The following is a 21,490-nucleotide window of genomic DNA, read 5'->3' as shown; positions in this document are numbered from 1 at the left end:
AAAAGATGCTTGATATGATTTTAATTTTCTTAAATTTCCTGAGGCTTGATTTGTGACCCAAGATGTGATCTATCCTGGAAAATGTTCCGTGCGCACTTGAGAAGAAAGTGCAATCTGCTGTTTTTGGATGGAATGTCCTACAAATATCAATTAAATCTATCTGGTCTATTGTGTCATTTAAAGCTTGTGTTTCCTTATTAATTTTCTCTTTGGATGATCTCTCCATTGGTGTAAGTGAGGTGTTCAAGTCCCCCACTATTATTGTGTTACTGTTGATTTCCTCTTTTAGAGCTGTTAGCGATTGCCTTATGTATTGAGGTGCTCCTATGCTGGGTGCATATATATTTATAATTGTTATATCTTCTTCTTGGATTGATCCCTTGATCATTACGTAGTGTCCTTCCTTGTCTCTTGTAACATTCTTTATTTTAAAGTGTATTTTACCTGATATGAGTATTGCTACTCCAGCTTTCCTTTGATTTCCATTTGCATGGAATATCTTTTTCCATCCCCTCACTTTCAGTCTGTATGTGTCCCTAGGTCTGAAGTGGGTCTCCTGTAGACAGCATATAGATGGGTCTTGTTTTTGTATCCATTCAGCAACCCTGTGTCTTTTGGTTGGAGCACTTAATCCATTCGCGTTTAAGGTAATTATCGATATGTGTGTTCCTATGACCATTTTCTTAATTGTTTTGGGTTTGTTTTTGTAGGTCCTTTTCTTCTCTTGTGTTTCCCACTTAGAGAAGTTCCTTTAACATTTGTTGTAGAGCTGCTTTGGTGGTGCTGAATTCTCTTTGCTTTTGCTTGTCTGTCAAGCTTTTGATTTCTCCATTGAATCTCAATGAGAACCTTGCTGGGTAGAGTAATCTTGGTTGTAGGTTCTTCCCTTTCATCACTTTAAGTATATCATGCCACTCCCTTCTGGCTTGTAGAGTTTCTGCTGAGAAATCAGCTGTTAACATTCTGGGAGTTCCCTTGTATGTTATTTGTCATTTTTCCCTTGCTGCTGTCAATAATTTTTCTTTAATTCTTGCCAAGTTGATTACTATGTGTCTCGGTGTGTTTCTCCTTGGGTTTCTCCTGTATGGGACTCTCTCTGCTTCCTGGACTTGGGTGGCTATTTCCTTCCTGATATTAGGGAAGTTTTTGACTATAATCTCTTCAATATCTTCTCGGGTCCTTTCTCTCTCTCTTCTCCTTCTGGGACCCGTATAATGTGAACGTTGTTGTGTTTAATGTTGTCCCAGAGTTCTCTTAAGCTGTCTTCATTTCTTTTCATTCTTTTTTCTTTATTCTGTTCCGCAGCAGTGAATTCCACCATTCTGTCTTCCAGGTCACTTATCCATTCTTTTGCCTCAGTTATTCTATTGATTCCTTCTAGTGTGTTGTTTTTTTGTTGTTGTTGTTATTGTATTGTCCATCTCTGTTTGTTTGTTCTTGAATTCTTCTAGATCTCTGTTAAACGTTTCTTGCATCTTCTCGATCTTTGCCTCCATTCTTTTTCTGAGGTCCAGGATCATCTTCACTATCATTATTCTGAATTCTTTTTCTGGAAGGTTGCCTATCTCCATTACATTTAGTTGTTTTTCTGGGGTTTTATCTTGTTCCTTCATCTGCTACATAGCCCTCTGCCTTTTCATCTTGTCTGTCTTTCTGTGAATACGGTTTTTGTTCCACAGGCTGCACGCTTGTAGTTCTTCTTACTGCTGCTCTCTGCCCTCTGGTGGATGAGGCTATCTAAGAGGCTTGTGGAAGTTTCCTGATGGGAGGGACTGGTGGTGGGTAGAGCTGGCTGTGGCATTGGTAGGCAGAGCTCAGTAAAACTTTAATCTGCTTGTCTGCTGATGGGTGGGTCTGGGTTCCCTCCCTGTTAGTTGTTTGGCCTGAAGTGACCCAACACTGGAGCCTACCCAGGCTCTTTGGTGGAGCTAATGGCAGACTCTGGGAGGGCTCATGCCAAGGAATACTTCCCAGAACTTCTGCTGCCAGTGTCCTTGTCCCTTGGTGAGCCACAGCTGTCCCCTGCCTCTGCAGGAGACCCACCAACACTAGCAGGTAGATCTGGTTCAGTCTCCTATGGGGGTCACTGCTCCTTCCCCTGGGTCCCAATGCACACACTACTTTGTGTGTGCCCTCCAAGAGTGGAATCTCTCTTTCCCCCAGTCCTGCCAAAGTCCTGCAATCAAATCCCACTAGCCTTCAAAGTCTGAGTCTCTAGGAATTCCTCCTCCCATTGCTGGACCCCCAGGTTGGGAAGCCCGACGAGGGGCTCAGAACCTTCACTCCAGTGGGTGGACTCCTGTGGTATAAGCGTTCTCCAGTTTGTGAGTCACCCACTCAGCAGTGATGGGATTTGATTTTATTGGGATTGTGCCCATCCTACTGTCTCAGTGCGCCTTCTCCTTTGTCTTTGCATGTGGGGTATCTTTTTTGGTGAGTTCCAGTGTCTTCCTGTCGCTGATTGTTCAGCAGTTAGTTGTGATTCCAGTGTTCTCGAAAGAGGGAGTGAGAGCATGTCCTTCTACTCCGTCATGTTGAACCAAACCTGACTACGGTTTTAAGCAGAATTATGCACTGAGGCCAAAATTCATCAATGACCAATTGCTTTTTTATCAACTTTGTTGCAATATAATTTATGTACAAGATCAGTGGCCAATTTTAAAGTAGTTCTTTAAAACTTAAAAAAAAATTTTTTTTCTTTTGGATTTAGTTTCAGGAGGAAGGAAGTTGACTGGTAAATCCAGACATTCTGGGTGGAGATTTTTTGGTGACATTCCCTATAAATGAACCAGCAGCTGCCTTCAGGGTGTGATAAAGGCCTCAGTGTTTGGAACACTGTGGGGTTCCTCCTCCCCACCTCCAGCTCTTTCTGGCTGGGTCCGGGTGGGTGTGAGAAGTGGTCACTGAAGCGACAGGAGTTGGGTGGAAATGCAAAGCGGGTGTGAAAGCATGAGGTGTACAAGGTGGCAGAGCTGAGCCCAAGTCACATCACTGCCTCTCACTTGCTGTGCAAGCTGTAACAAGCTCCTGGGCATCTCTGAGCGTGCCTCAGTCTCCTCATTTGTAGAATGGCAAGTGTCAGAAGACTGAGGTTTAACTAGCTAATGAGGGGACTTCCCTCATGGTGCAGTGGTTAAGAATCCCCCTGCCAATGCAGGGGACAGGAGTTCGAGCCCTGGTCCAGGAAGATCCCACATGCTGTGGAGAAACTATGCCCGTGGGCCACAACTACTGAGCCTGCACTCTAGAGTCCGCGAGCCACAGCTACTGAAGCCCTCATGCTGCAACTACTGAAGCCCACGTGCCTAGAGCCCATGGTCTGCAGCAAGAGAAGCCAATGCAATGAGAAGCCCATGCACCACAGTGAAGAGTAGACCCTGCTCACTGCAACTAGAGAAAGCCCGTGCACAGCAACGAAGACCCAATGCAGCCATAAATAAATAAATAAAATAAATAAAATAAATAAATAAATAAATAAATAAATAAGCTAATGCACCAAAAGCACCTGCACCGGGGCCTGAACATGGTAGGCACTTAATCAAATCTAATATTGTTCTTACAAGGCTAGAAACTTGCCAACCCTGCACTCCCTGTACTCCTCACCATGCTGTGCTCACTGCCCATTTCTAACTACCCGGTTGGCTCCCCCCAGGCTCTACCTGAGAGCTGTCACCCTGTGTTGTGACCGCAAGGCCCCGACCCACTTGTCTCTGAGCCTACCTGGTTTTTCAAGCTCTGGATCTCTCTCTGTTGGGCATCGTCCTCTTCATGCAGAACCTGAAACTTGGGTGGGCTCACCCTCTCCTTCTGCCTGGAGGCGGCTGTTTCCAACAGCTTCTGCCTCAGGTTGGCCACTTGGTTCTGCAGGCTTGCTATCACGGTGTCTTTGTATTTAGATTCAAGTTCAAAATCGGAGAGACGGCTGACTTCTTTTCCCAGCAGCAGAATTATTTCATCCTGGGTGGAGGCCAGATGGGAAATTTACTAGGTGTGGGTCTGGGTGTAAGGCTGAGCCCATTTAAAGAAAGACAGGAAAAATATGGTATCATTCTTTGGGAAGGTGAGGGCAGGCAGGGAGGGAAAAAGCAGACTTTCAAGGCTATCTCTGTCACTTGGAAAATCTCATAGAGACAAGAATTGGGTTAAAATGAGGTAATTGTATATAGACCCCTGTAATGGATGTCTATACCTCACAGGTACGGAAACTTTCCTTTCCCCGAGAATTAGACTTTCATATTAAGAACAACCATCCCACTTGGGAACTTTTGTTGCTAGAAAGTTTACTTAGAGTGTTTTCATTTATAATATTCAGCCTAGCACACTGGGGACCTAAAAAGGTAGTTAGGAAAACAACATTCTGTTTGACCACATTCTGCCTATAATGAGGGTTATTTGTTTTAACTTAAAACATTCTGAACTATTTGTTTTCCCTTTCCTCTCTTCTAATATTTCCTGCCTCTTTTGGCTATTCATGTATGAATTTTTTCCAGGTAACTCAATCTGGAAAGTAAATGAGACAGGAATACTGATTTATTTGCATGGGCTCATGTAAACTTTTGGCTGGAAAAACAAAATTGCTGGTAGACTGTACCCACAGGTATAATTAACCCTGTCCTCCATCTCTCCAGTGATAAAGCTCTGCAGCCAAAGAATTGGTTAGGTTTTCCAAAAAAGGAAAAAAAAATTCCCCCAAACTTCTCACCAGACGTTATCAATAAAATGTCAGAAAAACTGAAGAAGAAGAAGAAGAAGAAGAAATTCCCCAGAGGCCTTTTCCAAAGCAGTCGCAGGAGGAGGTAAACGGGCAATTTCTGGGCCAGCTCATTCCCAGGAGAGCCGTGCAGTCAGCCTCACGACCTGCTAGCTCCGTGACCTGGGGAAGGACAGGGTCTCGCTCATGAGAAAGCCTGTCTGACACAGCCAGCTGCTGCCAGGGGCCTTCCTTTGGGTCCTTGTGAAAGTTGGTGGCAAAACTTCAAGAGAGAGCATCAGACATATTCCCTACTCCTGGGCAGTTTCCCCTGTTTCACCCTGTTATGATCAGCCAGGTGCTTATTCATTTTTCATGCAACAAACATTCATCGGGCAGCAACTAAGTGCCAGGCCCCGTGCCAGTGCTGGAATATAAGAAGTTTGCAGAGGGCAGTGGACAGCTGTGGGTTCTGCTTTCCTGCTGAGGGTCCCCTTGCCCTTCTTGGAGGGAGTGTTCCTCCTTCCATTTGGTCTGGGTAGGACTGTCAGTCATGTGCCCTGCTCCTTCCTGTCCCACCTCCCCATGTGCATGTGGCCCAAGCTGGTCAATCAGAGATTTCACACATCGATTACAGAGGGAGAGGATCTTGCCTTCTTTTGGATCATGTAGGCATGTTTGCCTGAGTTTGTCTTTTCTAACACACAAAGCCAGCCTTATGAAGAAAGCCAGACACTGAGGGAAACAGAGGGGAGAAGTTGGTAGTGGGGAGGTGTTCTGATGACATTATTCAAGCTCCTGGATCTAGCCATACCTGAAGCTAGTGGCCCTTTAAATTTTCCAATAAGATGAGCTAATCAATGCTCCCCCTCAAGCTAATTTGTTTATTGTCACTTGAAGGAGTCCTGGCAAGTCAGGGTATAAACGACTTATCAAGAGAAAGAATTATTTCTATTATAAATAGAAAAAATGATAAATGGCTTATAAAAATTTTCTATAAATAGAAAAAATTATAGTGGTTGCACTATATTTCCAAGTTAAAATTGAGGCAGGTTGAAAAATGGCTACAAATACTTTGCAGTTTTGCCATCCAGTCTATTTCCCCACCCTCTAGTCTGGGCTGGCCCCGTGACTAGCTTTAACCAACGGAATGGAGTGGAAGTGATGCTGCATGATCTCCAGGCAAGTTCTTACAGGCTGTGCAGCTTCTGCTCTGGCCCCCTGGGAACCCCGAGACCACCGTGCTGTGATGAAAAGGCACATGCACAAAGGGGCGCACCAGTCCAGGCATCCTGGCTGAGGCCCTAGATGTGGGAAGGAGGCCAATGGAGACCGACCACCAGCCTGGCCAAGCCAGCAGCTTACTGAGGCCGCATGAGTGAGGCCAGGGGACACGAGCAAAGGAACCTTCCAGGTCAACCCATAGATTCTGGGGAATAATGAATTGCTGTTTGAAGCCGCTAAGTTTTGGGATGGCTTGTTACACAGCGATAAATACAGAATCTGAGTGTGGCTTCTCGCCTTTCTGCAACATTTTTCAGAGTCTGGTCCCAGGATGCCTGGGTTGGAACCCCCTGCCTCCTGAAGGTTTGGATTTCCGTGTCTGACAAGAACCCCAGGTAGGTCTGCTCCTCACAAACTCTGAGAATTGCTGCAGGAGCAGGCCCTGGCCCTTAAGGAAAGCGAGATATTATAGACTCCTTCTTTTAGAGTAACTTTCGAGTTGTGTCTAAGTGGGGAGAAATTGACCTGGGCCCTTCCCAGGATGGCTTGAATCCACCTGTTCTGCTCGCATCCCTGCTTTAAACCTCTCTGGTTCTTTAATGAGTCTCTCGGCCCACGCCTCCCTGACTTCAGGGCTCACGTCCTCCTGCAAGGAACGTGTTTTTGCATCACTGTTCCATCACTGAAGGTTGACCAAGTGATTACTGTGTGGGAGTTAGAAGTACCCGCTGAGAAGCTAACCAGACCTCGCTTTGAATCCTAACACTGCTCCTTGCACTGGGCAGCCTTGAACACATTACTGAACCTCTCTGAGATTCAGTTTCCTCATCTGCAAAGTGAGGGTGATGCAATCTTTTTTGAAGATGGTGAAGATTAACGAGCTAATAAATGTCAAGTGTACAGGACATGGCCCAGCACAGAGTAGGTGCTCAGTACCTTGTAGTTGTAGATGTTATTTGGGATAAAGTGAGCAGTGGCCAAACCTGGCTGAATGTCTTGGGAGGAAGAGGTGGTTTCTTGGAAGTAGGAAAAAGGGACAGTCCTTGAGACACAGAGAACAAGAGGCAGTGGCAATCTCTCCATGGTCCCTCTTGCTGCTGTAGCTCTGTGCTTCCCCAAGACCCCTCACCTTATCGTGCTGGGACAGGTCCTGGTCCACAAAAATTTCTCTGTAGAGCCCTGTCCCAGGACTTTCCTCGGCCACTGATTGTTCCGACAGTTCCGCAGCGTTGGTCCACACTAACACACAAGGTCAACAGAGAATGCAGAGGAGACAGTGAGTTTCCCCAAAGTCTTAAAGAATATTTTCAGATTAACCTTCACATTCATGAGACTTATGCACTGAAAGCATTACAGGAGGACTGGAAAGGGTAAGAGCTGCCTCATTTCTCTTCCCCAGCATTAACTGCACTGATGCACTGTGGTGTGTCTCTTTCCAGACTTTTTTCTATGCTGCATAAGAGCTGAGGACCTTGGGCAAGTCATTTGCTCTCTCTAAGCCTTCGTTTCCACATACATAATTCAGGATCCCTGATAGTCTCTGTTATAAAGGGCTATCTGGAGATTAAATAGAATAATGATATAGAGCAGGGCTTGGCAAACTATGGCCCTGCGGCCAAATCTGGCCTTCTGCCTATGTTTGTAAATAAAGTTTTATTGCAACACAGCTACAGTGATTCATTTACATATTATTTATGGCTGCTTCCCAGCTACAAAGGCAGAGCTGAGTAGTTGCAGCAGAGACCATGTGACCCACAAGTACTACAGTATTTACTCTCTGGCTCTTTACAGGAGAAGTTTGCTGACCCCTCAAGTAGAGCATTTAGCCCTAAACATTAGCTATGTTTGTTTTATTGCAGCCATATCTTTTCAAGAAACAAAAATGCATTTACATGATAGAGATTCTTATCCAGCTTACTTTTCAGCTAACAATATCAAAAACATCTTCCCATGTCAGTATTTGAGGCTGTACTTGGTTCTTTTCCAGGGTAGCATTGGGGTCCATTGTACAAGTGTGCCAAACGTGTTTAACTAGGATCCACTTGATGGCCATTTAAGCTTTCCTATATTTTTTCTTATTTACCCCAGTATTACAAGGCCTTTTTATATGACTTTCAGGGATTATGGCATTGTGTTTGGGGACCCCACTCTGTATCACATCAGACATCTCGCAATTCACTCACATCAACACTGAATACATTTCTTTTTATTGGTGTAGAAACGTTTGTAAAGATTTCTATAATTCTACGTGTGAGATCACTTGGGCCCAAGCAGCGTATTTTAAATTTCCAAGTGAGTATGGTTTCTGGACAGTCACTGCACATTCTTATCTTCTTGTGAAGTGAGAAACTGAACAAATTGTTTTCAGTGGTGATGAAACTTTAATGAGTATTAACATTAATGATGAATGAAGCACTCACTGTCATGTTTGTGGACATTCATCATTTATTCATTTTGCTTCTGTATTTCTTATTTATGCATTTTAGAGTCAAAGATTCCTGCCCCCCAGCCAGGTCTCAAACCTCTTTGTGGACCCCAGAACCTCTAGTGGACATAGCTGATGGCCTGTGGTGCCCAGAGAATGCACAGCCTTGCGTGTTGAATGAGCAGCCCTGGCCACAGTATTCCCTGGGGCGCGAGGAACAGAAGGGCCTGGAACTTCAGCAGCTGCCCATTTTCTCTCCCTCCACCTCCCCAACTAGGTCCATGATTAGAAAACTTTTATTTGAAGCTCACTGCCCCCATCTGACTCTCTTGGATCCTGAGCAGCAAAGTCCTAACTGACTACAGCAGCAGTGCCTGATAGAGAAATAATGGGAGCTACAGAATGCAATTTTCAATTTTCTAGTAGTCACGTGAAAAAGGTAAAAAGAAGAGAGGAATTTTTTAATGATCAATTTTATTTAACCCAATACATTAAAAAGCATCATTTCAACATGTAATCGACAAAAAATATGGAGATATTTTATATTCTTTTTCTTCGAGGCATGAAGCCTTTGAAATCTGGGGTTTATTTGACACTGATTGCGCATCTCAATTTGGAAACTGAGTTTTCAGGAGGAAGATTTCATCTGTTTTCATATTCCTCAAGAAATCGGCTCTCACTGGAGGAAGGTACTGACTGGCCTGTGTCCCCAGGGAGGGCCTCGGGGTCTGACCCTAACTGGGCCCCTGTCCAGTCTCAGCTTAGAGTTCTGGCGTCTGATGCCATCTCTAGGGGTGACTCCGGCTGCCTCTGCGACCCTGTCGTGGCTGTCTTGAGGGACGCTTCCCTGCAAGATGATGGCCGGAGGGGGGACATCATCAAACTTACAGAACAGGCTGATCGATGGGGTCCCTTTACTGGGGAAGGTGTGTTTACTCAAAGTCTTTGTGGGGCTAGAATTTGCTCTGAGACTTGCTTTCCTTACACCCAGGCAGGGAGGTGCGGGAGCAGTTACCCCTCACCTGCCGCAAACTTCTTTACCGGCTACTGTTATTTATCAAAAAGAACCTAAGGGCCATGTATGACCAAACCGGCTTAACTCTAGATGCTGGATCCTTCGGAGGTCCCAGTGGGGAGAAGCCCCAGGGAGAGTCGGGAGGGCTGGGGCGGTGGGACGGCGGATATGGGGACGCAGGCACTTTAAGAATTTTCGGGCATGAGCTGTTGGCCAAAAGCCAGGGGAGTTACTTTAATATTTTAACAACCCCCAGCTGTCCTGGTGCGCTCCAATAATCACCAGTCTGCAGGAGGGGCAGTATGTGTGCACCTTAACTGTGTCTTTAAGACATTGTAAGTTGTAAATAAAAGTTAAATAACAATCATGGTTAGGTAATAACTTAATTTTTAAATTTTAATATTTAAAATTTAAATATTAAAATTTTAAAATATATAAATTATTAAGATTGTAAAATTTAAAATTTAAATATTAAAATATTAAATATTTTAATATTTACTGAATGTTCGCTATGCACCAGGCGCTGTGCTCAGCACTTACAGGCAGGATACGATTTCGTCTTCATAACAACCCAGTGAGATAGGCATTATTATTCCCATCTCCATTTTATACGTGAGAGATATGAGGCACAGAGACGTCAAGTCACCTGCTCAAGGACACACAGCTGGTAAGTGGTAGAGTCAAGGGGTGAACCTAAGTTTGTTGGATTCAGAGCCTATGCTTTTAACCACTATGTAGTCAATGTATTGAAGTGGGAAGATGTTTATGACATATTATTGAATTTTAAAAATCAGGTAGGGAATTCCTTGGCAGTCCAGTGATTAGGATTCTGTGCTTCCACTGCAGGGGGCACAGGTTCCATCCCTGGCTGGGGAACAAAGATCCTGCAAGCTGAACGGCACGGCCAAAAAAAGAAAAAAAAACCTAACCTATGTTAGGTTCATATGATCCCATTATTGGGAAAAATATATATATATATATATGAATCAAGATGCTATTTTAATAAGTCACTCCACATATTTTCTTTTCTCAGTATTCTTCCCCACCTCCCATGAGCTCTTGCCATTAAGATTTGGCCTTGGAGCTGACGTTTTATTGCCTTGTGGTAAAGGAAGGATGAGTATTAACTAGAACAGGGTGATTTTTCCCCCAGGCAAAATGATGTTTTGATTTTTGACAATGTCTGGAGACATTTTTGAGTACCACAGTTAGGGCGGTTGGTGGTGGTGGTGTTGCTACTGGTATCTCTGGTGGGTAGGAGTCAGGGATGCTGCTAAACATTCGACAGTGGACAGGACAGATCCTTCAACAAGGAGTTATGCGACCCACCTGTCACTGTGCCAAGATTGAGAAACCCTGACCTGATCTGCAGTAAATAAATCCTTGGCTTTGGGTTTTCAAATAGAATTTTTCAAGTCTAAAGCAAGGTGACAGTCTAACAGTAAGCCAATTTAATTGGAAGAGCCCAGCTTTGCTAAGAGAGGAAAGAGCTTTCTCGGAACCCTTAAAAAGAGGTGTTTTCTGTCAAGAGACAGCATGGAGGACTGGAGCACAGAGTTTTCTCTAAAGCGTAGAGTAGAGAGGCCCAGACAGAAAGGAACTCCCCATGACACGGGAAGATGAAAGTCCTTTTCTGAGGATGGCAAGAGTGTCAGGGGAACGAGGGCAAACGTTTGGAAACATGAGACCTGGCTGAGAGGCTGAGGAGATAGAGCCCAGGTAGATGTGAGGGACTCTAAGCCATACGACTCATCCTTCATTTCTCCAGGGGGAATCCAAGTCCTTCAGAGAAGCCCCAAGTTCAGCATGGCACTGGAGAAACCGGTGATTACAGTGGAAAAATTTAAATGGCAGAGTGAAAAAAAGAAAAGAAACAGCCCATGTGCCATGTGTCCAAAGGACACATTAAAAAAAAAACCCCAAAAACCCTGTATATATGTTCATAAGACAGAACATGATGCATACAACAAAATGAATGAATCTCAGAAATACTATGCTGAGTGAAAAAAGCCTTCCACAAAGGAACATGTACTACATGGTTCTGTGTACTTGAGATTCTAGAACAGGAATATCTAATCCATGGCGGGAAAAGAATTCAGAAGAGTGGGTGCCTCTGGGGCCTGGGGCTGGGAATTGACTGGGGAGGGACATGAGGGAACTTTCTGGGGTGATGGTAATGTTCTATATCTTGATAGGAATTTGGGTTACATAGTTGTGCACGACTGGCACAACTCAGTGAGCACATTCAAGGTCTAACACCTTTCAGGGTGTGGTAGCCAGTCTCCAAGATGGCCCCACTGATTCTTGTCTCCTGGTATTCAGACCCTTGCATCATCCTCTCCAATACTGGATGGACTTTATATTAGTTAGCTGGGGCTGCCATAACAAAACACCACAGGAGGTCTTAACAAAAGAAATTCATTTTCTCACAGTTCTGGAGGCTGGAAGTCCAAGATCAAGGTGTGGGCAGGGTTAGGCCTCTCTCCTTGGCTTGCAGACGGCCACCTTCCTGCTGTGTCCTCACATGCCCTTTTCTCTGTGCACGTGCATCCCTGGCGTCTCTCTCTCTCTTCTTACAAGGACACCAGCCCTTGGATTAGGGCCCACCCAATCATCTCATTTTAACTTACTCATCTATTTCAATACACTATCTCCAAATATGGTCACATTCTGCAATATTGGGATTGAGGCCTCAGCATATGCATTTTGGGGGAATGCAATTCAGTCCGTAACAAAGCTTCTCTATGTAACCAAGGATATTGCAGAAATGACACAGTTTGATTCCTGAGGTTAGATCCTAAAAGACATTGCAGCTTCTGCCTCACTCTCTAGGACCACTTGTCTGGAGGAGCTGGCAGCTTGAGGATGCTCAAGCAACGTATGGAGAGGTGCACTTAGTGAAGAACTGAGGCCTCTTACCAAAAGCCATGTGAGTGAACCATCCTAGAGGTGGGTCCTCCAGCCCCAGACAAGCCCCCAGAGGACCACAGCCCAGCCACCACCATTACTGCCACCTCATGGACAAGCCTGAGCAAGAATCCCCCAGCGAAGCCATTCCCAACTTCCTGACTCAGAGAAACTAGGAGATAATAAATGTTTACTTTTGTTTTAGGCCATTACATCCTGCAGTAATTTGTTATGCAACAATAAGTAGCAAATACAGGTTTGGGCACCAGGAGTGGTGGAAAATTTAACAAAAACCCTAAAATGTGGAGTGGTTTGTGATGGAACAGTGGCCAGAAGCTGGAGGACTTTGGCCAAGAGTCTTTGAGAAAGCCTGAATAGTCTTAGTAGAAGCCCGATGGCCTTTGAGGAGGCAGTGAGGGAAGGGTTTCAGAAAAGTGAGGAAAATGTTACTGGGGTTAAGAGATCCTTGTCAGGTGGTGGCAGAAGGTTTCCTAACACGTTGCCTGTGGTCATGAGGAAGGTAGAAAATGTTTGTGATGAGGCTGAGTGGTCAAGCTAAAGAGAGTCCCAGACAGAGTCTTGGAAGGTGCTGCCTGGTTACTCCTTGCTACTTATAGTGAAATGTGAGGGGGAGAGACAGTTAAAGGAAGGGCTGTTAAATCAGGGCAATGCTCTGGGCTTGAAAATTCCCTGCCTCTCCAGGTGGCAAATGAAATATAAGAAACAGGTTCTGGGCAAAAATCAAATCAAGGGCACTCTCAAGAAAACACAGTCCAGAGAAGAAGCTGAGGGTGTGGTTGTAAAATCCTTTGTTAAGAATACAGATCCAGGGCAGTGTCCAAGAGAACCCTTCGGTCAAAGAACTGGGCTTCTAAGAAGCTTCTGTCCTTTGTCAGTCTTTGCAGAAGCCCATGGTGGAAGGGCTTGTGACAAAAAAGTCTGTGGGCGTGGTTTTTGCCTGATAGGATGAACCCCAATAAGAAGCACTGCCAACTCAGACTGACAGAGACCCACAAAAGTCAAAGAAGCGTCTGGACCCCCAAGCTTCTACAGGCAGGAAGCAGGCTATAAAACTATGCAGCCACATCCAGGGGACACCTTTCATAGGAAAGGGAGGACGACTCAGAAGGCAGAACTCACGGACCAGGGGCAGAGCCAAGAGCCCTGGAAAGTCATTTCTGGGCAAGAGTTGGACTGAAGCCCAGTCAAGGAACTGCCGATATTTTACCAGCTGGACTTCAGAACTGCTTTGGGCCAGGGACTCCTGTGTGTTTCCTGTTTTTCTTCTTTTGGAACAAGAGGAGTGTATGTAGCAGTGATGCTATGTCTGTCCCACCAATATGTGCTGGGTGTGTGAGGGACAGACCCTTTGTTCAGAGGTCTTCAGATTTCTGGAAGTAGTACTTGATGAGCTGAACGTAACGTACTACACCCATGAGCCCCATCTGTACCTGGACTTGATTTAGACGAGATTCTGGAATTTGAGCCGATGCTGTTACTGGGGTGAGATTTTGGGGGGCCTCGGGAGAGAGGAGGAGGAGTGTGATTCATTGAGGACCCGAGGGCAGGCTGTGGTAGCCGGCCTCCAAGATGACTGCTGATAATCCCCGCCTCCTGGTCTTCAGGCCCGTGTGTAGTCTTCTCCCACACTGGAGGGTGACGCCCTGGGTAACCATCAGGATATTGCAACAATGACAGAGCATGACTTCTGAGGCTTAGTCACAAGAGATGTTGCCATTTCCATCTTGTCCTCCAGGATCACTTGCTCAGGAGGAGCAGCTGCCGTGTCATGAGAACGCTTGAGCCACTCTCTGGGGAGGCCCATGTGGTGAGGAACCGGGGCCTCCTGCTGACACCCATGTGAGCAGCCGTGTTCGAAGTGGATCCTCTGGCCCAGGTCAAGCCTTCAGATGACTGCAGCCTTACGAGGGACCCTGAGCCACAGCCGTCCTGCTAAGCTGCTGCCAAATTCCTGACCCCACAGAAACCGTATAGATGATAACACATGTTTGATTTTGCTTTAGGCTGCTACGTTTGGGGAGAATTCGTTATGCAATCATGATAACTAATACACATTCTGTGTTCATTTTACATGAAGGAGACAAAAAATGTTGAGTTCTAGTTAATGGTATATGTCCTAAAACATTTAGGGGGAGGACTACAGATGTGTGCTATTTATTTTGAAATGCATCCAAAAAATAAGATGGATTAATGCAGGACAAGAAGGATGGGTAGACAGAAATGTAATAAAGAGTACAGCAAAGTGTTAGCGGTAGAATTAGGAGGAGAGCTGTCTCTATAAAATTCTTTTTGCTTTGCTGTATGCTTGAAAGTTTTCACATTAAAATGCTGGGGGGGGGCTTCCCTGGTGGCGCAGTGTTTGAGAGTCTGCCTGCCAATGCAGGGGACACAGGTTCGAACCCTGGTCTGGGAAGATCCCACATGCCACGGAGCAGCTGGACCCGTGAGCCAAAACTACTGAGCCTGCGCGGCTGGAACTTGTGCTCCGCAACAAGAGAGGCCGCGATGGTTAGAGGCCCGCGCACCGCGATGAAGAGTGGTCCCTGCTCGCCGCAGCTGGAGAAAGCCCTCGCACAGAAGTGAAGACCCAACACAGCCATAAATAAAGAAATAAATAAAATTAAATTTAAAAAAAATGCTGGGGGTAAATGGCTGAGTAATTTCTTAACTTGGGCGGTTGGTACATGAGCGTTCCTTAGACGATGATGATGATGATGTAAACTGCAGAGATACCTTTCATTTGCTCCTTAGTCTGTTTATTTCAGAATAATAACTATTATTTGAATGGCTGAGGGAAGGGACTAGGTGAGTGGTCCTGAGTGAGACCAGGGAAGGGTGTGGAGGCATCGAGAGACCTGGGGACTCAGAGGGGTCTGGGGCTGGGACACAGAAAACAGAGAATGGAACCTTCACACCAGTGGCCACAGAAGAAACCTGGGAATCATGCCAGGGACTAAGTCGACCCAGCTACTCTGCCAGTAAGCCTGGCAAGGCCAAGAGGATGGTGACAGACAGGAAGTCTCCTCCCCAAGTGCCATGAGGCCTTCTGGGGGGGAGGGGGGAGAAGGAAACCCGGATGGCTGTGTGTCCCCAAAGTGACCAGGCTGTGAGTGACAGTCACTGAGATAACCAGCCTTAAATTTGACCGAAAAGTGTTATTTTAGATTAGATTGAATACATAACCTCCGGAGAAATAATTTTCTCCATAAGCCTCAGTCTCCTCTTACCTGTAAAATGGTAATAAAATATTTAAAAACCTCCTAAGGCAAGAGGGATTTCAGTTACCAATATGTCTGTACATCTGAGTTGAAGTATATAAATTTAGATTCTGATACAAATTCATATATATTCATATATATGTACAAACACACACACACACTCACCACAGAGGTACTGACGTGTGCAGATGGGCAGAGCACAGTCTTGGAGGAGTTTGTACCAAAAAGTCAACAGGGAGAATTCTGGTGATAAGGGTGACAGCTTATCTTTTACTGTTTTCTAACTTTCTGCTTATCCCAATTTTTTCACATTTGATTATGTTCTACTTCAGAACCAGAGAACATAAGCAAAAGCCAGAGAAAGACAAATATCATACCATATTGCTTATATGTGGAATCTAAAAAAAAGGTACAAATGAACTTATCTACAAAACAGAGATAGAGTTACAGATGTAGAAAATAAACTTATGGTTACCGGGAATAAGAGGGGGGAGGGATAAATTGGAAGAGAGGGATTGACATACACAATACTATACATAAAGGAGATAACTAAGAAGGACCTACTGGATAGCACAGGGAACTCTCCTCAATACTCTGTAATGGTCTATATGGGAAAAGAATCTAAAAAAGAGTGGATACATGTATATGTTGAACAGATTCAGTGTGCTGCATACCTGAAACTAACACAACACTGTAAATCAACTGCACCTCAATAAAAATTTAAAAAAAAAGGGGAAAGCAGAAACTGAGACCCATCCTCCTAGCAAAAGCCCCTCCCCTAAGCCGCCAAGGAAGCGCCCATGAGTACCTTGCCTGATGATGGGAACGCTGTGGGCGGCTCTGTCCACCTTGAAGGAGAACATCTTCTCGCTGGCACTCACGGGCCGCCTGTGGGAGGCTGGTGGGACCATGGGGGGCTCGGGGGACCCCTGCGACCAGCTCCTCTGCACTGGCGCTGTCCAGATGCCCGGGTAGAAGGGGGTCTGTGTTGGTGAGGGTGACTGGTTCAGTTCCTGGGTGGCCCAAGGTGGCTGTGGCCTTGGCCAAGGTGCTGGGCCCCTCACCCATGGGAAGGAGACCTGCAGGGGCAGACAAGAGGGTCAGGGGAGGTTACGAGCAGCTGGGGTGGTCTTCACCTTTCTGTCCCGGCGACATAATTGCTGCCCTAGATTTCGGCGTATAAGTCACTTCTCCCAAGAATCCCTCCCACACTCTCCCCAAATTTGGGATGGCGGTCCCCACCATGGGTCACCTTGCACACTATCGCACCACCATTTATTGGGTGCAGCCTTCGTGCCAGGCACCCAGTCAAGAGATTCACATGCATTACCTCATTTAATACCCCTGATGCTCTGTGATGAGCCCGAGGCTGAGCAAGACCTAGTGACTTTCCCAGGACCACAGATTTGGCAGTGAGCGTCTGAGCTGGTACAACGCCACCTCTGAGCTCTGAGAGGCTGACAGCTTTTTGTCTACCTTGCTCAGCACCGTATCCTCAGCTCCTAGAATAAACCCTTGGCACATACACAGTAGGTCCTTAAATATTGGTTGAAAGAATGAATGAACACATCTCCGAGATTCAAGCCCAGCTCTCCAGGACACACACATCCACACTGTGTGTCTCCCTGGCACTCCCATTCCACCTCTTCCCCCGAAGCCGAGAGCTCTGGGGTGGCAGGCACCCCAACTGGCTCGAAACCCAGCTGGCTCATTAGCCTGTGACCCTCAACATCTGCCACATCTGATTCTTGGCAGACGCTCCATAAATATCTATCGAGGGAACCTTTTTTCATCTGACCCGGCGGAAGATGTCTGTATCTACTTTCATTAGAGAGCACATCAAAATCCATCTACACCGGGAGAAGCAAATGCTGAGAGGTGCTGACACCTGGCTTTTTCTTGGTTAATGCTGTTGTGGCCGTCCCTCCCCGAGCCTAGTGGTTAAACCGTGACATCGTGAATGCTACCATTTATTGTAATTACTCACCGATTTCTCGTGATAGCCCTGAAGGGGAGGAGCTCTCCTTATTCCTAGCTTACAAATGAGGCTTGGAGAGGTTAAGGACTTCACCAAGCTCAGGTGGTGGTGGAGAGGGTGGTGGGACTGGGGTTCTGGAAAGCTCTTTCCCTCTCTGTCTCTCTCTCCCTTCTCTGCCCCAACCCCACCCCCAGTCGCTTGGCAGAAAAAAACACACTTTTCAAGGAAGAAGCTAAGTTCAAAGGTTTGCCGCCTGTGGCGGTCACGTTTCTCTTTCTGCAGACTGCAGACACAGAATGAGAAACAGGACAGAATGCTTCCGAAATAGGAGCACTGGCAGACAGAACTTCCTATAGCTCCAGCTGGATTGTATTCAAGAGGAAGGTTCTCCACTCACTCAGGTTCCCAAACCAGTCTTTTAGCTACAGTCTTTCCCAGCCAAGTCAAGAATCCGGTGAATTCCCCTGAAGACTTTTTTGGAGTCAGGGAGAACACTGTTTGGGAAAATCAAACTCCAATTGCCTGGCAACACCTGGCCCAGCATTTATGATGACACTGGCCCCGTTGAAACCTGTTTCAGGAACGGACTTGGCAGTGTTCCAGAACTCTGTTACCTTATGTGAAGATTCGAATTTCTCTCCACTGTGGGCACCTCAGTCTCCACCTAAGCTTTCTTCCTTTCTCTCCTTTCAGAAGCTGAGGTGTCCTGCTTCTGCCTTGCACTCAATTCTCCATCCATCCTATCCCTTCCCGTCCTCTCCTCTGGGGCTGTCTTGCCTCAATCATTCCTACAACCTTTCCTCATCGATTTAATAAAGATTTATCGAATGAAAGGGCTGAAGGTGGGAAGGGGGAAATTTGAATATGTTTTACCCCCGCCTGATAGAAAACAAATCGAGAGACCACGGGTAGTGTGGAGGAATTCCCTTTTGTGCTGGGATGCTCAGGTAGATGTGCCTCACTGCCCACTAACTGCCAGGGTGCTAAAGGGAGTGCTCATATCTCATGCCTCAAGTGGTTCACTGCCGTAGTGGACAGGCCGCAACCCACCTGGCTCTTCTGGAAATTCCAGGAATCTCCCTCCCAATCTGTCGGCCCATTGCTGTGGGTGGGGCTAAGCAATCAACCAATCACACTCCCTGGACATACTGATTGGTTCAGTGGTGGGGCAAGTGATGCAATCAGAGCCAAGGAGACCCAAGAAGACTTGGCTGGACACCAGGATCTGGAGTGACCTGGTGGGACTTCAGAATGCAGCCAGCATGAGGGAGTGGAGCCCAGACATGGAGAGAGAGAAGCGTTTTATTTATTTTTCAAATTGTGGTAAATAACCTGCAACATAAAATTTATCATCTTAGCCATTTTAAAGTATACAGTTCAGTGGTGTTATGTATAGTCACATTTCTGTGAGATGGATCTCCAGAACTTTTTCGTCTTGCAAAACGTAAACTCTATTAACCATTAGACAACAACTCCCCATTGCCTCCGCCACCCAGCCCGTGGTGACCAACATTCTGTCTCTATGAATTGGACTACTCTAAGTACCAAGTACCTCAAATAAGTGAAATCACATGGTACCTGTCTTTTTGTGACTGGCGTATTTCACTTAGCATAGTGCCCTCAAGGTTCATCCATGTTGTAACATGTCAGAATTTCCTTCTTTTATTTTATTATTTTTGTGTGTGTGTGGTAGGCAGGCCTCTCACTGCTGTGGCCTCTCTCGTTGTGGAGCACAGGCTCCGGACGAGCAGGCTCAGCGGCCATGGCTCACGGGCCCGGCCGCTCCGCGGCATGCGGGATCCTCCCGGACTGGGGCATGAACCCGTGTCCCCTGCATCGGCAGGCGGACTCTCAACCACTGCGCCACCAGGGAAGCCCTTCCTTCATTTTTAAGGCTAAATAATATTCCACCATACAGTTTAGAGTGTATTTTTTTAATCCATTAAGCGTCATGGGCACTTGGGTGGTTTCTACCTCATGGCTGTTAGAACTATGCTGCTGTGAACATGGTGGGGAAAATAAGGAAGCTGGTTTTGAGCACTGGCTGGAGTGCTACCCTGAAGTGCTCCATCTCTGAGGCTGGCTAGAGCTGGTTTCTGTTGCTTGCAACACACAGAGCCCGAACGATAGGGCCCCTAGTGGGAAGGAGCCAAAGATGTATAAACGCAGCAGAGACTCCAAGCTCTTCGGGTTTAAAAATTTAAAAATAAAGTTTTTTTTTTTTCTCTGAAGCATGTTGGTTGAGGGTAGCTTTAGTTGGATGGTTAAAGTTGGTTTTCTCTAGTTTCCCGGCTTGCTTTATCAAAGGGAAGGTCAAGGTTTTCTCAGAAATTGCTGCTGGCAACTACAACGATACAGGCAGGGAGAAAAGCAAACATAAGAAGAAGACTCACATTAAAAGCTAGCTCTGGGCTGTACAGGAAGCATGGGGTCAAGGTCAGTTATCAACAAGTTTGTTTTTATTATTTATTTATTTTAGATTTAATTCTATTTATTTTTGTCTGTGTTGGGTTTTCGTTGCTACGTGCAGGCTTTCTTTAGTTGCCGCGAGCGGGGGGCTACTCTTGTTGTGGTGCGCAGGCTTCTCCTTGTGGTGGCTTCTCTTGTTTCGGAGTGTGGGCTCTAGGCGCATGGGCTGCAGTAGCTGGGGCACATGGGCTCAGCAGTTGTGGCACGTGGGCTCTAGAGCGCAGGCTCAGTAGTTGTGGCGCATGGGCTTAGTTCCTCCACGACATATGGGATCTTCCCAGACCAGGGCTCGAACCTGTGTCCCCTGCACTGGCAGGTGGATTCTTATCCACTGTGTCACCAGGGAAGTCTTCAAGTCTGTTTTTAGAAACTTTAGTTCAAAAATACACGCTAATGCCTTTTCTCTTTCTTTGTGTCTGTTCTCTGACCATATGGTATGTTGCCATGGTTGGGTTTTTAGTTTTGTTTTTGAGGTAGCATATGTGATACTCCTGATTTCTTTTCCATACTACCTTTAAAATAGCAGGTTGGGGCTTCCCTGGTGGTGCAGTGGTTGAGAGTCCGCCTGCCGATGTAGGGAACACGGGTTCGTGCCCTGGTCCGGGAAGATCCCACATGCCACAGAGCGGCTAGGCCCGTGAGACATGGCCGCTGAACCTGCGTGTCTGGAGCCTGTGCTCCGCAACAGGAGAGGCCACAACAGTGAGAGGCCCGTGTACCGAAAAAAAAAAAAAAAGGAGGTTGTCAACCACCTGGATTAACCATGACCACATCCACGGCTGAATTTATATTAGCTTTAATAAACACAGGTCAATGATTTACTCAAGAAATCACTATCCATTTTTTTTCAGATTATCTATTTGTTCTTTGTGTTATTTCCCCAATATCTGCTTCTAACCCTGAAAAGAGTGTAAGTTGAATGGGACACCCTAAAAAAACTTCGAAGTAGTTTGCACATCGAGTGCCTACAGTACACATGAATTCTGCCAGGAAGCCCTGGAGCCTGCAGAGAAGGTGGAAACTTAGACCTTGCCCTTGGAGAGCTTGTTATGTGCTCTGCCATTTGTAAGTAATTGTGGACAATACAACGACTATGAGCCACTGTGTAGAGAAGCCACAGATGTGCCACAGACTGTGCTGGGCACTTAATGCATGTGGTCTCATCTGATCTCCAGAATAATCTTGCAGGAGGCATTTTACCCCTCATTGTGTGGATTAAGAAACTGAAGCTCAGAGAGGTTAAATGACTTGCCCAACGTCTCACGGCCAGGAAGAGGTGACACAATTTGACTCCAATACCTGTGCTCTTAGGACTTCTAGGTTACTCGAAGTCATGATTTATTACCTGTTTTCCATACTCACAAACGGATCTTAGACGATTGGTTAGTGAATGATAGGATATTTTCCAAGTTAAAAAAAGGAAATGAACATTAGATGGTGTGAAAAAACACAAGACATCGCATGGGCTACTTAGAAATGGGATTTTCTAGGAACACTGACAACTGTCTTATGGAAGTGTTATTCTTTCTGGTACATGCCACGC

General features: G+C 46.0%; 1 protein-coding gene across 1 annotated transcript in view; it reads right to left on the bottom strand.

Annotated features, from left to right (window-relative positions):
- LOC308611225 (forkhead-associated domain-containing protein 1-like) overlaps positions 1-21,490 on the bottom strand; it is a gene marked incomplete at its 3' end in the record, with an annotated part of 102,061 nt that overhangs the window by 40,660 nt on the left and 39,911 nt on the right. Inside the window, exons 3-5 of the mRNA XM_081260094.1 lie at positions 16,309-16,579; positions 7,044-7,153; positions 3,721-3,957 (exon numbers count right to left, since the gene is read on the bottom strand). Coding sequence (XP_081116220.1) covers positions 3,721-3,957; positions 7,044-7,153; positions 16,309-16,579 — 618 coding nt within the window. The remainder of the gene's footprint in view (positions 1-3,720; positions 3,958-7,043; positions 7,154-16,308; positions 16,580-21,490) is intronic.

The sequence above is a fragment of the Mesoplodon bidens genome, assembly GCF_964165515.1.
Source record: "Mesoplodon bidens genome assembly, contig: HAP1_SCAFFOLD_931, whole genome shotgun sequence".
Taxonomy (NCBI): Eukaryota; Metazoa; Chordata; class Mammalia; order Artiodactyla; family Ziphiidae; genus Mesoplodon; species Mesoplodon bidens.
Note: the sequence above shows the minus strand (reverse complement) of the source record. Positions and strands in the feature narration are given on the sequence as shown.